This window comes from Homarus americanus, unplaced genomic scaffold (assembly GCF_018991925.1).
Source record: "Homarus americanus isolate GMGI-L3 unplaced genomic scaffold, GMGI_Hamer_2.0 scaffold54443, whole genome shotgun sequence".
In the NCBI taxonomy this organism is placed as follows: Eukaryota; Metazoa; Arthropoda; class Malacostraca; order Decapoda; family Nephropidae; genus Homarus; species Homarus americanus.
Window position 1 is genome coordinate 3038084 of NW_024750852.1, and position 26618 is coordinate 3064701.

Below are 26618 nucleotides of genomic sequence, written 5' to 3' on the forward strand. Positions count from 1 at the left end.
TATGCTCAAATCAGCCAATGCAATAAATGGGTTAAACAAATTTACTTGAAAACAAAGTAAACAATGATTACAATAATGAAAGTAAGGCCTACCATTCAGAGGATGGGATACGTAATAGTGCAATTTAAAAACCTTAGATGTCAAAGAAAAAACAACAAAAACATTACATATATGCTACCTTTGATTTGGTTTCAAATTACTAATATACAGGGTATTCATTTTCCCTTTCAAAAATTCTGTATTCTGCAGAACAAAATTAAATTCCTCTTAACATTCTATTCACCCCTCTCTAAGTGAACAAGGAAAGAAATGCCGGTGATGCCAAGAGACAACATGAATGATTAATATGCAGTATAATTACAGTACAACTCCTAGTATCTGTTCACCTGTCATTCTAGTCTCTCATCTTGTTGTTTACTTGTGTCTTCCTTGTCTAGTGAAAAAGCAAAAGATAAAGCCACACACATCCATAGCACATTACCAAAGGATCAAAATAAAATTATCTACATAAATAGGAACTTATAAGAATGACGTATGGGCTTGACAGCGACATATAAGCTCAATATATTAAACATGGTTATTTCCTGTGGTTGTGAAACAATCTCTTAGGTGCTCAAACAACTTTTCAATAATTTACAAATAGCACACATAATTATGTACAGTAGCTAAAATAACTATCTGTGCATACTTTGTGGCAAACAATATGAGACCACGGACGATAAAATTTCGGAGCATATCGACCCCCACCTGCACAGATAGTTGTTTTAGCTACTGTACATCTTCAATTTACAATTAGTAATAGAGATTTAACAAATACAGTATACATAATACAAAACTTGTCACCTTTGCCTCTTCATATTCACAATACAACAAAGTAGTCCAATATCTTTTAACTATTTGCTTCACTGTTCCATTCCATCATACATACATACTTTCTCTCTCAGAAAACACACCTTAAAAGTATGTCTGCACTAAACATGAAGCAAAAGAGCCCATAGGATTAATAATTATTTTCTGGAAATCTTGTGAAAATATCAAGTCTGTCTAAAATACAAACCAATCTTATAAAATTTTGAATGATCCAATACAAACTGACCAACAATCATAATAAAGCAATAATAATCGAAACTTTTCTTAGCTGCAATAACTCTGATAAAGGGTAAACATTATTTGGGTTATTAAAGCGTGTGGAGTACATTTGGCTTGCCTAAACTTAATCCAAAATACATTACAGTATAACACAATACCTTTTGCATTAACATATTCTTTATTTTTGTAAGCTTAGGTTTTCTTTGCTAACTTCTTAATATCAAGTACAATATTTCAATCATATGGAAGAGGAAATTATTTTACACAATAAGGACACATTTGTGCACATTTATTATAATACCATACAACAGAGTCTAATGTCAAATCACTCCCTACAAAATAGAGTAGTACAGTACCTATATGCTACATACAGTATTATGTTAAGGGTAATTTCTTATTTGTGCAAACTGGTTCTAAAATATATCCAGGAATAAAGTAGCCCACATATTCTCTTATTTTCATAAAAATTCCATTATGTTTTACTCCATTCACTCGCAACATTCTATGGGGTTTTCTTCTTGCTTCTACCTTCCTGTGGGGACCACGAAATAAAAAAAAATCGTCATTAAGTTTACCAGGCATTAATTGAAAATACTGTAGTATGAAAAGTCTTAAGTACAATACAATACTGTACTCATACGTGTTTCTTCTTCATCTAAACATTTCGGACCTGATGAGTATAGTGATCCAATCCAAAATACTGTACTGTACTTCAAACTATAATATTATAGTTAATTTTGTAATTTGTTGCTGGTAAGCATAACCAATTGTAAATGTATTATAAGTACTGTAAGTGAGAAAAAAAGTGTAGGTATTGATTTTGGGACGAGCATTATATCATGATTATGTACAGTCGGCCAAAGATCCAGTGACCCCACCCTGGGTCTGGTACTGGCAATTTTACCTGACAATACTTGGTATAGTAAGGCTGTGATTGGTGGATCTATTTTCGGCTGTATTACTGTCAGGATAAATATTAAACAATCCAAAGGTAGAATTTTTATAATAATAAACTATTCATTGTTATTTAAGATGAGAAATTTCCAAATGTTCATATATTTGCTTAAATAATGAAAAAATTATATTAATGAATTGGCAGCTCAACTACAACGGGGGCTGCCATAAGATTCTCGGATCAAATTTTCTTCATTTTTTAAGTAAATATACGGACATTTGGAAATTTCTCATGATCTTAAATAACAATGAATAGTTTATCATTAAAATTCTGCCTTTGGATTGTTTAATATTTATCTTGACAGTTATCCAGTCGAAAATAGAGCCACCAGTCACAATCACCTTCACATACAGCCTTACTTTACCAAGTATTGCCAGTTCCAGACCCAGGGTGGGGTCGCTGGATCTTTGGCCGACTGTACACCCACCATAAAATGGCGAGTCGGATCTCTCTCCCATCCATGATGCATTGTGTGTTGTTTTGGACTCAAAGAGACGTGATTCACAAGGTTCATGGATGGGAGAGGACTGACAGGACTTTTCTGGTGGGTGTACCTATATCCTCTCAAAAAATAATGTAACACAACATTCAGAAATTTTACGGAGATACTCTATAACATAATAATTCCAACTTTTATAAATCAACCAGATTCCATTACCTCAATAAAACTTTTTTCTCTGCTACCAAGTCTCATTTCTGTATTCCAGTGTCATTTCAAATAAAATGCTTGGCAATGTACCCTTTTTGTTTTCATTGTAATGCACAACCTGAGATAAAATCTCATTGCACAATATTGTATTTTTTTTTTTTTAAGAATGGTTGTATTTTTACCTCTACAGTTTGCATCCAGAATATAATTTCAAGGTTGTTTTTCACTATACCATATATAAACAGTATATACAGCACTGTATATATCCTGTAAATCCAGGATATATTTTATTAGGAAAAAAATAAAAAAATAAATAAAAAATCCAGGCACAATTTTGGTATTATTCTTTGACAACACAATATTTCTCTTCAAAACTCTACCACACACATTATGAGTACAGTATAGAAAAAGTTCCCCTTTTACTCTTGCTAACAATCTTTCAAATAATAATGCAGCTCTCGCTGAAAAATATATGCACACACATCTACACACATTGTATCAGTTTGACCCTTGAAGCAAAAAGCATCAGATAAAAGAAATTTCGTGAGAGAGCTTTCCCAAGATGAAGTCTTTTCAATGTACAAAACCAACATTACATATTACACAGATGCATTACAACATTCCTGAAAATTTGGCCCCTTTGAATAATATTTGAAATACCCAGAGAAGGAAAACTCTTACTAGCTACTTAAAGAGAAATAAGGATAAAACAAAAAATTGACACACTTTCACACCCCAAATCACAGAGAATAACTGGAGTTCTACTGTAAACCAGATAGGCAAGTAGACAAAAGGAACCACTAAGATGATTACCTGAGGATTGTACGGAAAACAAAACGAAGTGGCAAGTCCACACACACTCTTTTGTTACTGGGTGTGGTTATGATGTATTTTGAGCTACTGTATGTGAGGCCAGATGGAAAGGCATTGGAAGGGGTAGTGTGATTGTAGTTTATCTCCCTCCAGTATCAGGAAGAAAATTAGTTAATATATTCATTGATAATTACATCAGTTGAATACCATGTTTACAGTAAAAAAAAATATTTCACAATACCCTTTCACTTCCTGCCAATATCCTTCTTGAACCAGAAATTGCTCAACAGTAAAAGAATAAAATCTGATCTTAAAAAAATTCTTGGGAATAACTTCAGGAAAATAATCTCAAATCCTTTTTATATAAATCAAAATTATGCTGCACTCATTAAAAGTAAATCTCTTTCACAGTACTGTACTGACAGCTGTAAGGCTGTAAGTCACCTAAGAACATTTGATATTCAAGTGCTTCTTCTCAACTAATTCTTATATTTCTTTCTTTGTTTCAACAGGAAAAGTGTCTTCAAGTTCAGTTGCTTCTTCATTAATGTCTTTGTCTTCCACGCCATCTCGACTCACTTCTTCCATGTTAGACTTTATATCATTTTCTTTGTCAATCTTCTCAAAGTCAATATCCTTGGTGACATCGTCTAGCATCTCATTAAACTGCATTTCTTCAGAACTTATTTCCTGATCAACTGCCAAAGCATTAGTTCCACTACCCAGTGAGTCACCCTGAGAAGAAAAAACAAAACAAAAATAAATTATTTTCCTAAACTTCAATGAAGCCCCCCATTACTGTACAGTACTGTATTATTGATATTCTTTACATGATATGTTAAATGATTCTCCCTGGAGAAAAAATGAAAGAAAAAAGATACAGAAATTATGAAAAAAAATTGTAGGAATGATCCTAAATTCCCTCTTGATATGCAAATCTTATAACACTGGGCAATGATAACTTAACTTTGTTCCTCTGCTATCGGGCTCAAGTGAGAGAACATGACACAGTGATTCATTTGATAAACATTAGCATTATTTAGAACTATGACCTCTCAACTGAGCACTTGATTGTAATGATGATTGGCTCATCCATTCATAAAACCAAGTGAGTTCAACCCAGTTGGAATGAATCTAAATAAACCTGGACCTGGGTCAAGATGACAACCAGGCCATAGATAATGCCAACCCACAGGGTGGGAACAGGCTAGCAAAGCAGTGTTACAACTCTCTGAAGTAATCAAAGGGACTACCTACCTATGTACAGTATTTCAAAATATGAAAAATATTAATATTTTTAGAGAACTATCAATATTTCATGAAACACAATCATAATATACAAAGACAATTTTAAGCAGTTTGCAGCAATTATAGGGTAAATTATTGTTACAGAGTGTCCATAATGAGCATCCTACAGCTGTTTGTCAACTGACCACCCGGCATCATTTATCTATACCAGAGGCAGGCAAAATACAGCCCAAAGGTTATATCTGGCACACCAAATGATTCTATCCAGCCCACCACTGTGTCTAACAACTTTATAATATTTTAGTTTTCCAATTCCAGAAAGAATTTATTCTAGTTGTGTCCTAAACAGAAGAAAGAGTTGGACTGCAGCAAGACCTGGCTCCAGCTCGACACACCTAATATGACCACAACACAATCCATAGATTAAGGTATAGTGGAAGACTGTAGTCCAAATGGCATGTCATGGTTGACACACAGGTGCATAATCCTTTACCTGAGATAACCTGCTTTACTCCACCTTACAGAAATTTTTAATTACAACATCATTCTCCTTTGTGCTTCTCAATGAACAGGAAGTTACTGCAATTTACCCATCTTCCATTTCTGTACACTTTTTGTGTACCAATTAGCTAATTTTGTATTTCCAACACCCACAACCCATGCATGTTAGTTAGGCACTGAATGTATCAAAGACGACGACACTGGTCATTGAACTCCTTATCATTCTTAACACATATCATTCACTTTTAAAAATGAGTACTGATACTCTCACTCATGCTACCGAGACTCAAGTTCACACTGTACACTGTTTATGAAGTCACCAAGTACCTGTATTAGAAGGTTCATGGTAAGAACCTCATCTTCTTCCTTCACTTCTGGTCTCTTTTTTGAGAAAGAAGCAGCTCGAGCAGCTGGGGTACGTCGCTGGGGAGACTCAGGGTTCCTGTCAGAAACAATATACAATTACATAAAATTTGGTAGGTTATTCCTTACTCATTAATTCCATGTACAGTAATGTACGTACAGTAGTGTGCTCTGCACACTAAGCCAACAGTCTATGACTCAGGTGAATTGACATTAATGGTTTGGATTAATCTAAATAATTAGTAAACTTTCCTAAAAGTAGCTAATATCCTAAACAAATAGTGGTACAGTATATTCAACGTACACTTGCCTACACTTCACAAAGCACCTAGAGGGGGTGTTAATAACATAATTTCTTTTTCCAAAACACTTACCGGTAGTAACTATTGTGTTAAAATTTCTGTTTCCAAGCTCGTAATACAAGTTGATAAAATATCACACACTGCTTCTTGGTCCTAGGTCTATCTGGACTACCAGAGCATTTATTTGTGCTCCAGTGACTGGATGAACCTGACTAGATATGACCTTCTTTAAGTCTACATGTACAAAGTACAATTTTCTTTCCTTTCCGAGATATTTCTCTTGTAGTTTCTAGGCCGTAAATATTGCCTCTGTTGTACCCCAACCTCATACAAACCCAAATAAATTTTTCAATCACACTTTAAAAACTTTCCTAACCCAATCTAACAGCTTGAGGCACTGAAGCTTCCATATTTACCCTTGTACAGATTTACAATTGTGCTCTTCAGTCTCAACTGGGGCAATACATTCCATCATAATTACATTAGTCAATTCCATTACCATCACCATTGTCTCAAGCTTTCAACATTTTGGCAACTATTCCAGAACTACCAGCAGCCTTTCCAATCTTCATTTCGTATGTCAATAACTTTATTCACACACTCTTTCAATCACTGTACTGGCTCTACAGCTTCTATTTCATGTTCAAATAAGATTAAAACAAAATTTTCCATATACAATACATTTTCTTTAAGTCATACAAAAACAGACCACTGATTGGTATTGTTCTTTGTGCTGGAGCCTCTTCTACAGCTTTCAAGGCATCTATGTAAATCATGACAGAAATACTGTACAGTACTATATCGCCCCAATGAAACAGAAAAAATTTAGCCAATTATGATGCAGAAACTCATGTTCCAGCCAAGTTCCACTATACTGTACACAGATATGCTGTCTAAAAGTTAATGGTGATATTTCTAATATTAAAAAAAATTAAAGGATACAGTTGGAACAACATACCTGAAAGAAACTCGTCTTTTTTTGTGTGTCCAGATATACTTATCAAGGCGAGTGAAACGATACTTAAATTTCATACGTTCCTTGAGCTTCTGAGGTATGACTGACAGGGTTGTGAGGGTGTTTCCCAAAAACAGGAGGAAAAACAGAATAGCCAGAGTTGAAACCTGAAATTAAATTAAAATACAGACAAAGTGTCAACAAAATACATATTGCAGTTGCAAAGTACAGGTATACCTTGGTTTATGAAGCCTCTGTTTCCCAAGGTTCACTCTTTAAAGAAAAAAATAATAATCCTACCTTTACAAAGTTTATATTTGTAAAATCAAAAGTTGCCAAGATGCTGACACAGGTATTTGAGGCATCTGTGAGCAGCATCTTGCAATGGGGAGAGCATTGGGTGGTAGGGAGGCAGCACAGTGGTGCCACATGTCTTAGGACAAAGTATTCTAGACTCTGTATTAATATAGTAACAATAAGAGTGAATATTTTTTTTCCTGCTACTGTACAGTATTTCAATCTTTTTATTTTAATATAGGGACATGAAGTTATACTACTGTACTCTATCGTATATGGTGCTGCAGTAGGTGCAACAGTCCCACAATTAAACCCAAATGTTTGCTTAACTAAGCATTTGTGCCACCTCTCACTTCAAGCCAGTACACTCTAACCTCCCTCACATATCAAAGTACTGTAGTTACATTTGTGAAGTGCAATACCTGTACACATTATACAAAACCATAGAATACAATACGTCTAAACTTACTAGCATGTACTGTACTATTAATTATAAAGCATTACTGTATGTAAATGGTTAAATTTTTTAAAGTTTTTCTTCGTAAGGGTGCTATCCAGTGTGACCTCCATGTACTGTACTCCAGTTTTCTCCTGTACTAACAAAGTAATAAAGCATAGACCAACCGCCTGAATGGTTAGTAAGCTAATACAGTATTCCCATGAAAATATGACGAAACATAATATGCCAACTATAAATTAAACTTTCCTGTTAAATTACTTACATGCCACTCTGCATTATCAGAGAAGGACAGGAGGTACAGAGTGTAGGCATTATATAGCTCCCATATATATCCTATTAACAGAAATGGGATGATGAAGCCAAGACCTCGCCACATCCAATGGTGGAAGCCTTCAACAGTAATATCCATATTGTGTCGTTCCCCTAGAGCTTTGAGACGATAGAGGCAGCCACGCTGGTACATGAACAACAGGTACTGTACAAAACCTACAACAGAAAAAAACAACACTTTCAGCACTGAATACATGAGCATATGCCTGGAGACACTGCAATGACCGAGTGAAATCCTACTTTATGGTTGGGGTAGGATGAAGGCCTGACCTATAAATATCACAATACAGTATTACTATTTTACCAAATAGCAGCAGTAAAGTACCCGAATAAACTGCTAACACGAGGCTCAAGTAAAACGCCGGTGTATCCCTTCCACACCAAGAACCTCCCTGACCAAAAACATTCTATCACAACCCAAAGTTTCAGAGTTCAGGTTTAGTTCACAACCCTCTCCAGTTACACTGTAGACAGCCCAGGTACATTTAACACTACAATATTTATGTGATAAGTATACAGCCTAGCAATATAGGTTTTCTGTACCCACCCACCTCTCGTTTTACGTGGGGGTTACGTTCTTGAAAATCACTGCTTAATTCAAAAACGCGTAAATTAATAAATTTTCCCATAAGAATACATGTAAATAGTACAGGTTAGGGGAACCATCATATACCGCACAGGGTACGAACAATGCTCTCACTTAAACCAAGCATGAGGCCAACCTCCGACACACACTCTCCTCTCTGAAGGTGGGTGATCACATTTAATTCACGTCCATTGCGATTGTTTTTCGTGCCTTTTTAGCTTTAGGCGCCCCAGAGAAGGCAGATGGACGTTTTCCAGACATGCTCAATGGGGAAAACAGCGTTTAACACTAAAAGGGTACGTGATAAACACACAATGCAAATGAGAGCACAGAGAAAAGGTAGTGCTGGTGTGAACTGAGAAAGTGATACATGGGAAGCTTGTTGGACGTCATCACAGTTGTTGTACAGAATACTTCATTATCATCATTATCTTCATCATTAGTAGTAATAATCTTTATAATTACATTAGTATACTAATTATTAATAATAATATTAAAATCGTTGATGTTGATATGACTGCGACTTTATAGTAATAACTCACAAGCACCTCACCAGGTATCACACGCGATTCCACTGCCAGGCGACCAGGCGAATACGCATGGCAAATTTAAACTGTCTTGAGCGCATCATTTCAAATATAGGTGAGCGTAAATTAGCTTTTGGTATTAATCGAACAATTGCGTTATTCCATTAACGCTTAAATCAAATGCGAGTTACCTGTACAGTAATATCTCCGTTAGCTGGACTCCTGCTTAACTGGAACTTTCCGATAGGCGGAATTGAAATTTTCTCAGAAAATCGTTCAGAAAGCCAGAATTGTCCGGAAAATTACAGCTTTGGGAAAGATTTTCCGAGGAGCCAATTTTTTTTAAAATTCCAAGAAAATTTTCCCAGTACCTGTACTCGGAAAATTCCGCTGATGGGGTGAGCTTTTTCCCCCCAGGTTTGAGAGATGAAAATCGGGCACATTTTCAAGAATTTCCAAGAAAAATGTTCTGGTACCCAGAAAATTCCAGGGATGGGGGATAATTTTCTGGGTTCGAGAGACGATTATGTGCAATTTCTTGAACTTCCAAGAAAATTTTTCTGTTACCCAAAAAAGTCCGGGGATGAGGGATTTCTTTCCGGCTTTGAGTCATCTCGTTACCCAAAATCTCTCATTCCTGGAAGTGCTCTGCACCAATTGTTCTGGCTAATGGAGATATCACTTGCATACAGTATTTATTAACTCTTAACTGGCCACTAAATCTTCCTTGCTCTGCCCCCATATGCACAAAAAGTGAACACAAGAACATGAAACATCAACTGATGATGACCCCCGTCCCAACAGCTAAATTCCATTGATGATGGCTGTATTGTGATATATTTCTTGCAGGCTCAATTTAAACTTCAATATATCATGGAACAGATTTTTTATCTTAAGAAGATGAAACCATTATATTTAATGTACTTACTAATATACATATTGAAGAACATAAACTGTTTGCGGAATGCATAGTAAGTTTCCCCATTTGGCCATATCAGTAAGATACCAGACAATACTGTTGATATGAAGTGATGTGCTCTCCACCAGCCTTTGATTCTTGAACCATTCACCTGTAAAGCATCATAAACTTCCAATATATTTATCTTAAAATGGATTAATTGAGAGCATTTATCTCCAAGAACTCAGTTAATATCTATTGTAAGGTTAACACCGTACAGTAATATAAAGGGATACAGTAGTCAAGTGGATATAACACTTGCATCCTGTCCCAAGGGCCAGTGGTTCAATCCTGGAATGCTCCCAGTCCACCTAGATGTAAATGGGTACCAAACTTTACTAGCTGAGGAAGAGAAGGTAGTTGAGTATAGTGCTGGCAGCTTTGCCTACATCCATACTGAAGGCTTAATATAGTATACTGTACTGTCTCTAACAGGCAGGCATGCCTATGGGATCCACTTTCACTCGCATGTGATATGTAATATATGAAATTCATTTGATCCATACAACAGAGCCATGATGCCATACTCCAGAAATAAAATGAAAAACTTTTTACACAGCTACTACTCCAAACCATACCTGAATTTCTCAGTTTCAAAAGAAAAGATTGCTGCCTTGATAAGAATGTTGCAATTTAAGATAATGTCATTCGATAACTGAAATTATCCCTACAAATTCTCCCCTCCTGTTCACTGTAAACAGGACCCAGTACAGTACCAAATCACATTAAATCTTAGGAAGAAGAGTGGAAACATAAGTCATTAGTTCACTTATTAATTATGAAATTGGGTTTCAGAATTCAATCCCCCATTCATGATTACAAATGTTCATAAATGGTTATCAATTTGCAAAGGCTAACTAGAACAAGGAGATGGAGGAAAATGAATGCTCAGGAATGCCATAAATTACAAAATTTTTACAATCAATAACTACAAGTTAATTAACCTCACAAACAGTCATCTTGTGCCAGCTTGCTGTTTTAAAACTGTTCTGTAAAACAGTTTCAGATGTTAACTTTGAGAAAAAAGAAAAAGCAAGTCTGAAGAATTGAAGAACCAAAAAACAGGAAAAATGAAGAGGAGGAGTAAGAAGAATAAGGAAGAGGAGGCAGAGACAAAATGGAGGAATAATAGAAGTAAAAGAAGGATGAATTGCAGATATAGTGTGGTTGACATTACAAAGAGTCATGCTATCACTAAACTGAATTTTGACCTAACATTAAGTGAGAAAGGGTAAAAAAAATTAATGCTAAACGAAGGATACCTGTATGTAAGAATGTATGTATGTGTCTATCCAGTGCTATATATTTTCATGATAAAATGGTGATTGGTTTAAGATCTATCTTGCTATGAATAATGTATGAAGGCCAGATGACCTACTGCTGCATCCCTGTAAGATCTACAAGGAGGCAGCGTGTCCAGCATTACACTCGGCTTCCTTCACTTCCCGTACTTGTAAATGTTGGTATCTATTTACAGCTGGGTGAAGTAGGAGTGCCACCTTAAAACTAGAGGCAAGTACAGTGCTGTATCAATTCAGCCTTCTTAAGTTATAAGATGATAGAATATTAAGCTACTCTTATTTCTTTTTAGTAAAAACTGGTAAAAGCTAATTGTCTTTTGGTTGTGAAGATTTTCTTGTGTTTATAACTGTGTAAATAATCTGGGAACATTCTGCTATTTAAAATTAATCATCATCTGGACATATCCTGGTGCTGTTCCAAGATGCAGTATTACCACACTCAGAATACAAACCTTAAGAATACTTTCTCTGATGGTTAAAGTGCAGTAGTACCACACCAAAAGAAACATGTGAACAAGATCAGCAGTCCTGCAAAAAAAAAAAAATAATAATAATAATAATAACAATAAATAATAAATAAACAAAAATTAGTTAAACATCTCTATCATACCAACACAGAAACTTACAAATAAGCACAATTGAATTCCTTTAACTCAACATCTGCAAGTCTCTAACCTACTTGAGCTATCCAAAGGGTTCAAATTTTATCCAGTGTCAGAATTTGGTCAGTAAATTCAGTCATTTTGTCTGAATCCAATAAATGAAATTGTAATATAACATTAAAATAACAGTATAAATAATACATTTAAAATTTAAGATAATTATATATCTACACATTATGTATTGATAACCGGAGTGACAAAAGATTAGCTACTATTATGAGCATTAACGAGAAAAAATTCTTGTATCATGTCACTGGTGAGTGGTGGTGGCGCCCCCCTGTGAACTACAGCCAAGATTGTCCATGTGTCAATCAGGTACAACAGCTATGGGTTCCATTATAAATCTCTCTCATTACAGTTCCCTGTATTACCTTATATTGGTGAGTATGTTGAAAGTAGAGATGGCAAAAGCTACCAGATTAATGACAAGTTTAAACTTCTCATATTCATCTTTGTATCGGTACCTGAAGACAGAAAATATTAAACACATGAGTACAATTACAAAAAGACTGGTTTAATGGATATGAAAGTTATTCCTGAAAAAAAAAAGGAAGCAACTTTTTATAACTGGGAGGGATGAAGAAGCAATCCAGGTGAGTCATCAATTCAGTACAGTGCCCACAGACATTTAACTATTGGTTGTATAATGGGATCCAATTTACAAAAGGGTTCTCACAGGAACAGAACCCTTTTGTAAATCAGAGTCTGCCTCTACTAACCAGTACTAAGAAAGACTTTGCTTATCAGCACAACTTTTAAATATAGTACAGTAACATTTATTGGTGAATAAGTGGAGGCCAAGTCAGCTGGCAGGCATATGCAGATACAATCATATAGGAGGCAAAGGATCTTAAGATCTTTAAATATCAACCACTTTACATTTTCTTTTTGCACTACTGCATTCAGTACTATCACTCTTGCATTTGTTTTGAGAGTTTAAGGGCAGCACACCTGTTTATACTCCACAAAGCTTTCTGAGTAATAAAAGCAAGCTGTTGACAGCACAAGTGCACAGGTGATACTGGCCTGTGATGTGATCAGAAAACAAATGTCACCAAGTTGTCTAGACTCAATGGCTAGATAAACTAGGATAGCCTGTCATTGACTGCATCTCTGAATGCACTCACCTGACTGGCTGCTGAGCCCTGTGCCAAAGAATGACTCCATGAATGATAATGAAAGCTAGATCAATCAATCTTTCTCGCTAAATCACATGCAAATTCGTTCTTTGAATCTCCACATCCTAAAACACTACGATCAATAAACCAAGTTCTCGTTCTGCAGGTATTTGTTCGACTGACTTTACTGAATGTAGTGTTTCCAGTATAAAATATCTAAGGGATATGTGAGGTTTGCCCCTCTCCCACCCTTCTAATAATCTCCACATTTTTATTATACATTACAGGTCTTTTGACAGCTTAGGTATGCGACACCATTTGCATAATAAGAAAACACTGCTAAAAAGTTGCCTTGATTGGGCAACACTGATAACCATAGCTAAAATGTGGACAAATAGGGGCTTGCAGAGGTGTTGGCAGGAGCCGTGAGGTTGTTATAGTGCCTTTCCCAGTAAAATACGGCCTGTGGATAATTATTAATGTTTAACTGGCCAACTTGTGTACAGTACAGAACATGATTATGTTAAAAAATATCTCAGTCTTACCTTTCATCTAAATTACAGTAATCCATTTCAATATTTTCCTTTAGAAAAATAATTAAAATTTTTAAATCTCATTTGATATTTCCCCAACTTGAAGCCATTTGAGAAGGGATGCATCCCTCATACCTTTGATAATAACATTTACAGCACTTACTTCTCATCTTTATTTAGAATCGAAACATTAATATTGCCAAGGATGATCTTAAGGTAAAGGCCACTCTGCTTTGGAATGTTGTTCTCCATGTCATAGAGCTGAGCTTTACGGCGAATGAGGTCAGTTTGCAGAAGTTCATTCCTTTCATTATTGTCTGGGTCATCCCTGTGGTCTAACCTGTCAACAAATTTCTTCATTAATATAATGGACTATCTTAATTAAAATTATTACTGTACATACATACTTATAAACAAGTCAGCAGTATATACTGTACAGTTGGGTAAAAATCAAGGAGATGCCTCTTACAAGTACAAGGAAATTTTATGTGATGCAACTTCCTTTCTCAAAAGCCTATCTAGAGTTACAGTATACAGTACAGTACAATATATAACATCTCGTACTCAAAATTTCAAAAGATAATCATAAATGTGTTAAACTAACTTTTTAAGGGACCGCTTGATTACAGTTATGCGATAGCGTTGGTGTGCAATCCCTTTGATGCATTTCTGTTGAAGTTGTGTCAATTCTTCCAATTTCTGTCGATACTCCTTATGGATTTTCTGAAGAAAAGATAAACAAAGTGTGAGCAATGAATTAGGAACATTAAAATATTATTAAATAATTTTACTATTTCTCAAAATATTGTTACCAAAATTTTGCTGGAACAATGAAATTCTTACTTTTACTCCTCTCTCACTTCTGTGTTGGGTGAAATAAGGGATACAAAGACATCTAAGAAACATAAATATGTAGAGGAAAGTAAAACAAGATAAGCATTGAAATAACAGGAAAGGCTGAAACAATGAGTAGAAAGAGAACACTTCCTCATATCCTCTACTTTTGTTCACATAATATAAATTAATTTCCCGACTTACAATGCCCATAGTCAGGCAGCTTCTCAGAATAAAGTAAAGGTTGCAAATTGGGGTGTTTTATGTCCTCAGACAATTCCCAGTTATTCAGTCAGAGTTATTATAACCCAAATGGGTAAACCAATCACACTTCATTTTCCATTAACCCAACAGTATTATTTCAGTACCATAATAGAGATCAAGTGTAACAATTACCTTCATGAGACAGGAGGTCTTTTAGTATAGTGTAGCACAGTATAGTATAGCAAGTCCTCAATATATGCGAGGGATGCATTTCTGATAACCCTTGCACATATCGAATACTTAGTTACCGGGGGTAAGTGGAAAAAATAGGTTGCATTCCAAAACTCAAAATGAAAATGTTCTCGGCTCATTTTCAAGACAAATAAACTATAAAACAAATCAATACAATATTATTTTGAAATAATAGATAAAGCAAGTGTACTATACAGTAAACCCTTGATACCTTGGCATTTGATAACTTGGAATTTCATATAACTCAGCATGGATATGGCCTCAGAATGTAGAAGTATAACTTGGGTAATGCCGAGATATGTAAAATTATCTGGGAAAATCTGGCCACCTGCATCACCTACCGTGCCCCTGTATCACCTACCATGCCTCTGTGTCACCTACCATGCCTCTGTGTCACCTACTATACCTCTGTGTCACCTACTATACCTCTGTGTCACCTACTATACCTCTGTGTCACCTACTATACCTCTGTGTCACCTACGATACCTCTGTGTCACCTACCATGCCTCTGTATCACCTACCATGCCTCTGTGTCACCTACTATACCTCTGTATCACCTACTATACCTGTGTCACCTACTATACCTCTGTGTCACCTACTATACCTCTGTGTCACCTACGATACCTCTGTGTCACCTACCATGCCTCTGTATCACCTACCATGCCTCTGTGTCACCTACGATACCTCTGTGTCACCTACCATGCCTCTGTATCACCTACCATGCCTCTGTGTCACCTACCATGCCTCTGTGTCACCTACCATGCCTCTGTATCACCTACCATGCCTCTGTGTCACCTACTATACCTCTGTATCACCTCCCATGCCTCTGTATCACCTACCATGCCTCTGTATCACCTACCATGCCTCTGTATCACCTACCATGCCTCTGTGTCACCTACTATACCTCTGTATCACCTACCATGCCTCTGTATCACCTACCATGTCTCTGTATCACCTACCATGCCTCTGTGTCATCTACTATACCTCTGTATCACCTACCATGCCTCTGTATCACGTACCATGCCTGTGTCACCTACTATACCTCTGTGTCACCTACCATGCCTCTGTGTCACCTACTATACGTCTGTGTCACCTACTATACCTCTGTGTCACCTACCATACCTCTGTATCACCTACCATACCTCTGTATCACCTACCATGCCTCTGTATCACCTACTATACCTCTGTATCACCTACCATGCCTCTGTGTCACCTACTATACCTCTGTGTCACCTACCATGAGTCTGTATCACCTACCATGCCTCTGTGTCACCTACTATACCTCTGTGTCACCTACTATACCTCTGTGTCACCTACCATGCCTCTGTATCACCTACTATACCTCTGTATCACCTACTATACCTCTGTGTCACCTACTATACCTCTGTGTCACCTACCATGCCTCTGTATCACCTACCATGCCTCTGTGTCACCTACTATACCTCTGTGTCACCTACTATACCTCTGTGTCACCTACTACACCTCTGTGTTCACCTACGATACCTCTGTGTCACCTACTATACCTCTGTGTCACCTACCATGCCTCTGTATCACCTACCATGCCTCTGTGTCACCTACTATACCTCTGTGTCACCTACTATACCTCTGTGTCACCTACTATACCTCTGTGTCACCTACGATACCTCTGTGTCACCTACTATACCTCTGTGTCACCTACTATACCTCTGTATCACCTACCATGCCTCTGTATCACCTACCATGCCTCTGTGTCACCTACTATACCTCTGTATCACCTACTATACCTCTGTGTCACCTACCATGCCTCTGTATCACCTACTATGCCTCTGTATCACCTACCATGCCCCTGTATCACCTACCATGCCTCTGTGTCACCTACCATGCCTCTGTGTCACCTACTATACCTCTGTGTCACCTACATACCTCTGTGTCACCTACTATACCTCTGTGTCACCTACTATACCTCTGTGTCACCTACGATACCTCTGTGTCACCTACCATGCCTCTGTATCACCTACCATGCCTCTGTGTCACCTACTATATGTATCACCTACTATACCTGTGTCACCTACTATACCTCTGTGTCACCTACCTATACCTCTGTGTCACCTACGATACCCTGTGTCACCTACCATGCCTCTGTGTCACCTACCATGCCTCTGTGTCACCTACCATGCCTCTGTGTCACCTACTATGATGCATCATTCTTCGTCTGCAGTGCTGGTAAGTGTTACTTTTTTACATTTAGTAATTACATGTACACATATATGGGTCAATAATTTTTTATTGTATTTTTGTAGGAGGGGGGAAGTGCCTCGACAAGTTGGAATTTGGGATAAGTGGCAAGGCTAGAGCCCCATATGTGCTGGGTTATCAAGGGTTTACTGAACTTAACAACAAAAGCAGATAGAGTACATCAACTTTGGTAGACGAGATGGTGGTGGTAGAGGTTTTACATAGTGGTTGATGGCGTTGGAGTGACATCTGCAGAGTCATCAGGGTTGGAATCCAATCAGGGAGTATGACATCTTGCATAAGGCTAAATTTTGCTCGCATTAATTGATTTCCTGGTAGGAATAGGGTCTTCGCACATATCGATGATTTTTTTTTTAACGGGGATTAACCCACCCGGGCACAAGTCACTGACCCACATCGGGGCAAAAATGTAATAGTAATAATAATAATAATAATAATAATAATAATTCATAGTAAATAAAATTTTTAATAAAAAAAATATATAATAAAATAGTAATGATAACGATAATAATAATAACTCTGTATAGTACCTGTAATGACCATTTAGTAAAGCTTCACATCAGAGGTGATGGTACCAAACATCTTGATCAAGACAAATGCATTATGATATATCTGATTTAGTGGCCTTAAACATAACTCTCTAGCTGCAAGTAGCAGTACAACAGCAACAAATTCACAAATCTTCAACATTTTCTTTTCCTCTGCTCCTCGCAGAAGGGCAGAGTACTTAAGATTTCCGAGGGGAAACTGTGGTCACCTAATCCAAGGCTGTCATATAATGTATCATGTATGGTACCTCACCTTATAATACCAAAGTTAACTCCACCAGATTTATCACAAATACTTTCCTTATCAACTTTGTTATCTCTTCATATTTAATCAAACCTTCTCTCCCAACTCCTAGTCTTCCTGACCCTAACCCTAACAAAACCCTGTTCACTTTAATAAGTAACAATACCTCTCAGGTAACTATTACTGTTTAACTATGTATCTCCTATTTCATAGTATTATCCATTCTCACTTCAAAAGGATAAAGCAGCACATGAAACAAATCAACATAAGCTTACAAAATAAACTTGTCTTAATATTTGGAGGAACAAGTTTTGGCTGATTTATGTCTTAGACAGTCATAAATTATTTATGATCATGAGGCCCCTCCCCCATCTGTAGTTTATTTACATTGAGTTTATCTACTTGCATAAGCTTACATTCATGTTGGGTGTGGAACATAACAGTACTTGTACAGTTACTGTACTGATACTATTATACTGTATTATAAAAAAATTATTCTGTTTGGTGTATGTTAAGAATTAAGCAAAACATCTCAAGATGTATACAGTGTTTACTTACAGTGTATGTATAAGACTTACTGTTGGTGGGTCATTACCACATTAAAATTACATGACTTGGTTGGGTTTTATAATCAGTGTGTATACAAACAAATTTCATTAAAAACATGTTTTATCGCAATTTAAGATGTTTTGGCGAAGGCCTTTTTTTTGTAGGAACATGTCATATGGCTTTACCAAAATTGTGACCAAATCCAAGGTTGCTGATCTGACTTTCTGCCTCATTTACACACATTTGCAGGGTTTCAATTGTTTCTCTTATTTTGACAACACAACATACAGTATATCATTTCTCACTATTGATCTTTTTTCTTTTCTTTTTTATTTATGGTCCTTTATTATTGTTATTATTATCATTATCATTATTATTATTATTATTATTATTATTATTATTATATTTTTTATTTAATATTTTTTTATTAATTTTTATTATTATTAATTATTATTATTACTATTATTACATTTTTGCCCCCAGGCCCTGATGTGGGTCATTGACCTGTGCCCTGGTGGGCTAATCCCATAAAAAAATGGAATCCTTTTGCAGATTGGGGCATGCCTGCACTGTACGTATGTCATTCCTCTAAGAATAAGTTTAATTCAACTAGTCTGTCTTCATAAGACTTATTTCTCAAGCTAGGCAAGAGTTTGGTTACACATCATTATACACTGTCTATCCTGTCAACATCTTTCCAAAGACAACCAGAACTGAATTGCATCTTCTGAGCCCTAAAAAAGATATTGCTTCGTGCCAAAATTTTCTTAGGTCTTGGACTAAAATTTTTTGTCTCTAAATTCCTAACACATTGTTTTCTTTGTTACTGTACTTGTTCCTAGGCAATGTCTACCAGATTAGAAACTATCAGCAATCATAACACCCAAACCATTTTCTTGTAACAATGTCTAATGGCCTATCAAACATCTGTGTTTTGGATTTGCAGCAGACATGTGTATACTGTATATCTGTGTTATATTTTGTCTGCCAAGTTTCTGACCATTCTGCTATTTTGTTTAGATCCTCTTGAATGTGTTCCTTACACCTGACCAAGCTTACTCAACCCTGCAGCTGTGAAGCATTTGTAAACTTACCCACTGTACTGTATTTAGCCAGAGGGGTGAAGGTGCAGTTACTGTACTGTACAGTACTGTACTATAAGATAACACTAGGTCAAAGTGTACTATAATGGAGATGGTGTGCAGCATTTATGATAAGATAACATAAACTCAAGGCACATATTCATTAAATTTTAAAAAATGTACAGAAAGATAAATGTCAATGTCATAATTATTTAGTCACCAAGGGATCCTCTTGCCAGAAAAAGTGATGAGATGAGATATCTCTCACGATGTGCAAATGGAAGTATTTGAATAAAGACTTATTGTTTGTTGTTCTTTTTTTTGTATAAACCGAGGAGGCAAAATGCCTTAACACTGCTTCCAGCCCATACATGGTAGTATTCCATCTGAGTGCACATGACTAACTAAAGATGGTGAAGGTGTCATCAAGGTGAGAAATAACACAATGTCAGGGTTTACTACTGTATAATGAAGCTGTCTTTTAGACTCAACACAATGACATCTCCCTTCAGATCTTTCACCAAAATAATTGCTATAGCTAATGCATAAATGCAACTCCAGTGGAAAATAAAAAACAAATTTCAATCTATTTAAGAAGTGTGTGTGTGAAGAACCATGGTATCATGAACATAATATTATACTGTACAGTACTCCTCTCACAGTGATCCCAGGTACTCAGTCTAACTTGACACTTGGTAACTTAAATTCAAAGTAAGTCTTTTTCCTTGATCCACATCTGACTTACATTATATGGGAATGAATTACTCTAGGAAAATTTTATACTGTACTGTATAAAAGAAAACTTGTTTCTTACCTCATGAATATAAAGAATAAATGGGTAGAGTAATTGAAAATTTCCTACTTTTGGTTTTCTAATGTTTTCATCCTATTATTAACAACAACAATAATAATAATACAGGTATCCCTCCCTTTATGAATGGGTTGGATTCCTTGAAAACCATTTGTTAGGTGAATTTTCATATATCAAATAACATAACATACGGAAAGGTTAGGTAGGGTTCTCAAAGATTATATTGGTGTAGCTTTTTGGCTTTAATCATGCATTTTCCCTCATCTTCAAAGCCCGGCCCAGTTTGGAAGGATTCATTGTCATAACTAGTGTTAATGGGGTCATAGCTCACTAAATAAGTATTAATTCCAAAAATAAAGATCACATTCGTCAAAATGACAAAATTCATAAGAAAACAACGATTTAGTAATTAAAAAAAAAAAGTTGGTCATAAAACAAATCTTTACCGAATTATGGAAAGATCCATGACCGGTGTCACGGTCTATCTACTCCCCCAATCAGTGCGCTCCTCTGCATGCACTTAAGCCCTTAAGACCTATGGGTAATGTTACGTTTAGTCCTAGAATCTTCTAATGACTCAAAAATATATTTTTCCTATGTATTTTGCTGTGTTTTTAATGAATTTGACCTTCAAAACTGTCACAATAATGGGGGACCCCGTGAGAACTGGGGTTTTTGGGTGGGGGGGAAACTAAAATAACGTGTGACTTATGCCAGTTTTGAAGATCAAATTCATTCAAAACACAGAGGAAAAACATATTTTTCATCACTATCCTGACCTGACATAACCTTGTAGTGGATTCCTCCCCTACAAACGCTTGTCGCTGAGTAGCCGACCCCGCGAATTCCCCAGTGTATGCCTCGTGGTCTAGGTCAACCAGCGCCGCCTTACATGACGGAGGTCAACTATTAGGCCACGCCTACCTCCGCTATATAAGACCTGACCTCGTGGTGACCTGTCTCTTTCTACCTACAGCGGCAGCAAGTAACACCTCATCCTCCACTCCTGCCTGGCGGTCCTCGCTCCCGCCGGCGAGCATGGCGACCCACAAGCTGGTCCTCCTCTGAGCACCCTCACCAACCAGCTCTCTCTACATGACGCTTGTAACCACGCTGCCACTTCCCAGCACCAAGCTGCACTGTACATCCAATACAATATGTATACAGAGAGCACATTGTGAGTTTCCTTTCTCCATCCCATCCTGAGTATGAACCAAATATCACGTACCCCACAACCTAACCAAACTGGAGGAGCTCTCAGGCCACATATACAACGGTCTCAGAGATTCCGCACATGTAAATAACAATAGCAAGAACACTCAGACTGGGGGTGTTGCTACACTGGACAAATAACCACTGCCTTATTATAGTTGTAACCACTGTTTTACTCATTTCGTCACCCTATTCATTCCCACCAATATGAACACAAAAATAACTGTTGCTTGGGATATAAAAAAATAGAAAAACATAGACAATTTATTAAAGACGCAAATATAAAGTAAAAACATTGATAATAGCCTACAATCATCTCACTGCTCGGTGGTTGATGCGCTGGTGCCAAATCACCTTCATTTGCTCTGTATTTTGTTTATTTACCAATTTTAATTCGTTTTCTTTATTAAACAATTAATATTCATGTATGATAATAATGCAATAATTATCGAGTCGTCTGTATGAATGTGTAATTTCTATTCATGTAAAATAATAACTTACAATTTGTCACTGCACCAACGACTGTTAGTGATGATGAAACGGAATTGGTATTGGTGGTGAATTGAGGTTTTGGTGACGAATCGGGTCGGTGACGATGTGGATTGGCGACAAAATGGGGTGTACCCGTAAGACAATACCATACGGTTATAATAATAATAATAATAATAATAATAATAATAATAATAATAATAATAATAATGGTAAAGATGTAGTTAAGGTGAGACAATAACATGTGGTTATAAGGTGGGACAACACAAGGTCAAGGTTCTACTGTAGCCAAGAGTATCCACTGCACTACTGTTAAGGTAAAATCGTGAGGAAATTACTAATGTTAAGAAACGTTAAGTTCACTCACCTCTAATGCCCGATACTCATTACTAAGTGTCTCCCACTCTTCTATACAGGCATCTACAGAGTTGTGTTCCATGATGGTGTTGTGTGAGGCATCAGGCGGCCACCACCACTGTCAGCTGACCCATGATAAACACTGCCAGCCACTGCGAGTCTGCGACCACCAGCCAGACAGCCGCCTCTTGTTGCCATACCACCTCAACTCTTACATAAAACCTCATTTTCTTCTCCCTTGAATATAGAGTCTAATTTATCTTATAAATTATAAACTTTAATGACTTGATGATGTATAATGTATATTGGGCAGTACAGTACTTAAAATATAAATCAATATTGTTCTTAAGCGCTCATTTCTTTTTTTAATGTAGACTTGTGGGGTTCAAGATGTTTTGGTTCACACTCAGGATGGTTGGAGAAAGGAAACTCACAATGTGCTCTCTGTATACATGTTGTATTGGATGTACAATGCAGCTTGGTGCTGGGAAGGCAGCATGGTTACAAGCGTGACGTAGAGAGAGCTGGTTGGTGAGGATGCTCACAGGAGGACAGCTTGTGGGTCGCCATGCTCGCCGGGAGGAGCGAGTACCGCCAGGCAGGCGGAGGAGGAGGAGGAGGTGTTGCTGGCTGGTTGGTGTAGGTAGAAAGAGGGCAGGTCACCACGAGGTCAGGTCTTAAATAGCGGGGGGTAGGCGTGGCTTAGTAGTTGAACCCCGCTCCGTGATGTATGGCGGCGCTGGTTGACCTAGACCACGAGGCATACACTGGGGAATTGGTGGGGTCGGCTACTCAGCGACAAACAGCGTTTGTAGGGGAGAAATCCACTACAATACTCCCCCTTCCCTCCAGGCGGTGTCGGAGACTTGTTGTCTGCAGGGTTGCATAGCACATGTGAGGCAGAACGGGCGGTTCATGCCTCATGTGAGACAACGGCGATGGCGTGGATGAGCCGGTCGCTGGATACAACTGTCTAGATACACACTATCTGTGGGAGAAGAGAGGGAGAAAAAGGGTGTGTGGAGGCAATGAATGTTGTGCTTCCCTCATGGCAGGTACAGAGTCTTCAGATGCGCCTGCTGGGGTGTGTGGGCCTGGGTCAGGAGCAGGGGCTGCGTCAGCAGAAGCGGATGAGGGCTCGTGACAGCAGCTGGGTCCACGACAGCAGCAGGGTGCAGGACATTAGCAGGGAGTACCTGAGGGAGAAAAGAGGGGTGTGTGGGTCCGCACTCAGGAACAGAGGCCGCATCAGGGGCGGCAGGGGTTACTGTTGGGCCAGGGTCGGCGTCTGAGGCAGGACGGGTGTGCTGGGGTCGGAAGAGGAGCATAAGAATGGAGGAAACTGCAGTGGGCCTATTGGCCCATACTGGGCAGTCCCGTTTACACCCAACCCCTATTGCTCATATGAGCATCCAACCTATGTTTGAAGCAATTCAGTGTATTCGAGTTAATGATGATATTTGGTAACTTGTTCCATTCATCCACTACTCTGTTTTCAAACCAGTGTTTACCTATTTTACGCCTAAATCTAAATTTGTCTAATTTAAAATCATTGTTATGAGTTCGCTCCTGGTTGGATAGTTTGAGTACCTTTGTAATGTCCCCTTTGTTTAGCCCTGCCTTCCACTTATACACATCTATCAGGTCGCCCCTCGCTCTACGTCTCTCAAGGGAGTGCAAATTAAGATGCTTTAACCTGTCTCTATACTCAAGATTCCTAATGCCCGGGATTAGTCTTGTCATTCTCCTCTGAATTCTTTCCAAGGATTCTATGTCCATTCTGTAATACGGTGACCAGAACTGAACTGCGTAATCCAGGTGTGGTCTCACAAGAGGAAGATACAGTTTTAGGATGACCTCGCTAGTCTTGTAACTAACACTCCTTTGTATGAACCCAAGTACTTTATTAGCCTTGTTACGAGCAAAAACACATTGTTTACTTGGCTTAAGGTTCCTACTTATCATTACTCCTAAATCTCTCTCACAGTCGGATTTCTCTATGGCATCGTTGTTCATCTGGTATCTGGTTTCCCTGTTTACATCTCCTATACTGAGTACTTTACATTTGTCGACGTTGAATTTCATCTGCCATTTTTCAGACCATTCGAAAAATTTGTCTGCTTAGAGTAGCAGAGCTGCACTAGGGTGTCTAACCTGCGGTGTAGAGGCAGTAGCTGTAGAGCTGATGAGAGCTTCTTCTGGTTGGATAAGCCAGTCTTCCATGTTGCTTGAAGACTGGGAGCGTGATCAGTTTCTCCTCCATCCTGTGAGAGTGCAAATCTCCGGGGGTCACCATTTGTGGGGTTCAAGATGTTTGGGTTCACACTCAGGATGGAATGGAGAAAGGAAACTCACAATGTGCTCTCTATATACATGTTGTATTGGATGTACAATGCAGCTTGGTGCTGGGAAGGCAGCATGGTTACAAGCGTGATGTAGAGAGAGCTGGTTGGTGAGGATGCTCACAGGAGGACAGCTTGTGGGTCGCCATGCTCGCCGGCAGGAGCGAGGACCGCCAGGCAGGTGGAGGAGGAGGAAGAGGACCGCCAGGCAGGCGGAGGAGGTGTTGCTGGCTGGTTGGTGTAGGTAGAAAGAGGGCAGGTCACCACGAGGTCAGGTCTTAAATAGCGGGGGGTAGGCGTGGCTTAGTAGTTGACCTCCGTGATGTATGGCGGCGCTGGTTGACCCAGACCACGAGGCATACACTGGGGAATTCGTGGGGTCGGCTACTCAGCGACAAACAGCGTTTGTAGGGGAGAAGTCCACTACAGACTTACGGAATTTTCATATTTTACATAATATGCTTTTTATATAAAGATCAATATTACATAGTCCTGTTATATTTTAAAATTGTTTTCAACAAATAAAAAATTTATTGTATTGCCTTTACACTGCACCATATTCTATTGTGGGGTATGGGATGTTTGGTTCACACTCAGGATGGTTGGAGAAAGGAAACTCACAATGTGCTCTCTGTATACATGTTATATTGGATGTACAATGCAGCTTGGTGCTGGGAAGTGGCAGCGTGGTTACAAGCATGATGTAGAGAGAGCTGGTTGGATTTTTTTACAGATTGCCCCGGAGGGGGCTAGTTTATTGGGCACCCCCCTTACATCCTGTGCAAGGTGAAGCGCAGAAGCGTTTACAGTGCCCAACTGGGAAGCATGCGGAGTTCATGCTTGCCTTTATGACTCATGCATTAAGGGCGTAAAAGGCCTGAAGGGTCATGGGTTTTGTCAGCAAGTTACATAAAGTGACTATGATGAGTGTGTGGGGGGGAAAGTTCCCGGTACAATTTATCTGTTTATGGCAAAGTGTGGCAAGTCACTAATAATGTCAAGTGCCAGGCCTGTCACTAGGAGGAGGGATATCTGGTCAGGGAGGGTAGAGGTGCCACCCTTGTAGGGGGAGGTCATAGGGCAAATGAGGATGTGGTGAAAGGGTGTGAGAGTCTGTTGACCACAAAGTTTACAAACAGTGCGGCCAGGCTCAGGGTTGCCAATGTACTAGGCGTGGCGAAGTACAGTGGGGGTGGAGGTGATATGGTGTGGTGGGACAGGTACAGTAGGGGTGGAAGGAGGCACATAGGCATTGACAACATTGAGGGACACACCTTTTAGTGTTATTGCGACATGTCGGTGGGGTACAGGTAGCCGGGGGTGGTGTCCTCAGGTCCAGGTCGCCCTGGTGGAAACAGCTCAGACACGGGCGCGGCTTTCGGTGGGTGGTGGACAGGTTGAGGCACCAAGTGTTGTGAGGATGGGGCAGGACTTCGCTCGGGGGCAGCAGGACACACCAGGGCAGGCCCGGTAGGCGCTACACCAGTAGTGAAGGCCGCCGGCGGTGGAGTAGGCCGTGAGCAGGGGGGGCTCACAGGGGAACCAACAGCTTGTGTCAAACCAGCAGAGAGGAGTGACTGGGTGGCAACAGAGGGCAGGAGTAGGTGGGAGATGGTGGTACAGAGTGTAGCGAAGAGTTTTTCAATACGGTTGGTAAATTCTTGGAAGAGGGATATGATCTGTGTCATGTCAATGACGGGGGGTTGTGGGGGGGCACCGGTGGGAGCACAAGGCCTGACAGCCTCAGAGTAGAGACGGGGAGGAGGCCCAGTAGTAGTTGAGTTAGGAGACGGCCGGGACTGCTGTGTTGTA

At 38.6% G+C, this 26618-nt stretch overlaps 1 protein-coding gene and 1 long non-coding RNA gene across 2 annotated transcripts; one reads left to right on the forward strand and one right to left on the reverse strand.

The window, feature by feature from the left end:
* LOC121854252 (transmembrane protein 120 homolog) lies at positions 1-22660 on the reverse strand. Its single transcript, XM_042348789.1, has 10 exons — positions 22475-22660; positions 14252-14370; positions 13811-13987; positions 12368-12460; positions 11787-11862; positions 10004-10145; positions 7895-8118; positions 6879-7042; positions 5583-5697; positions 1-4241 (listed from the first exon to the last, which is right to left on the reverse strand). The coding sequence occupies exons 1-10, from the start codon at positions 22544-22546 to the stop codon at positions 3993-3995; spliced, it is 1431 nt and encodes a 476-aa protein (XP_042204723.1). The 5' UTR covers positions 22547-22660; the 3' UTR covers positions 1-3992.
* LOC121854253 lies at positions 18070-21422 on the forward strand. The gene is made up of 3 exons (XR_006086517.1): positions 18070-18137; positions 18997-19084; positions 21383-21422. It is a non-coding gene; the product is annotated as an uncharacterized LOC121854253 (long non-coding RNA).
* Positions 22661-26618: the final 3958 nt, after the last annotated feature.

What these genes read in the sequence shown, in the direction of transcription:
- LOC121854252 (XM_042348789.1), bottom strand. Translation starts at nt 22,546, where the DNA reads ATGGAACACAACTCTGTAGATGCCTGTATAGAAGAGTGGGAGACACTT. An exon ending in ATTCTAAATAAAGATGAGAA is followed by an intron (nt 12,461 to 13,810) that starts GTAAGTGCTGTA and finishes TTCTGTCTTCAG; the next exon opens with GTACCGATACAAAGATGAAT. An exon ending in TCAGAGAAAGTATTCTTAAG is followed by an intron (nt 10,146 to 11,786) that starts GTTTGTATTCTG and finishes GATGCTTTACAG; the next exon opens with GTGAATGGTTCAAGAATCAA.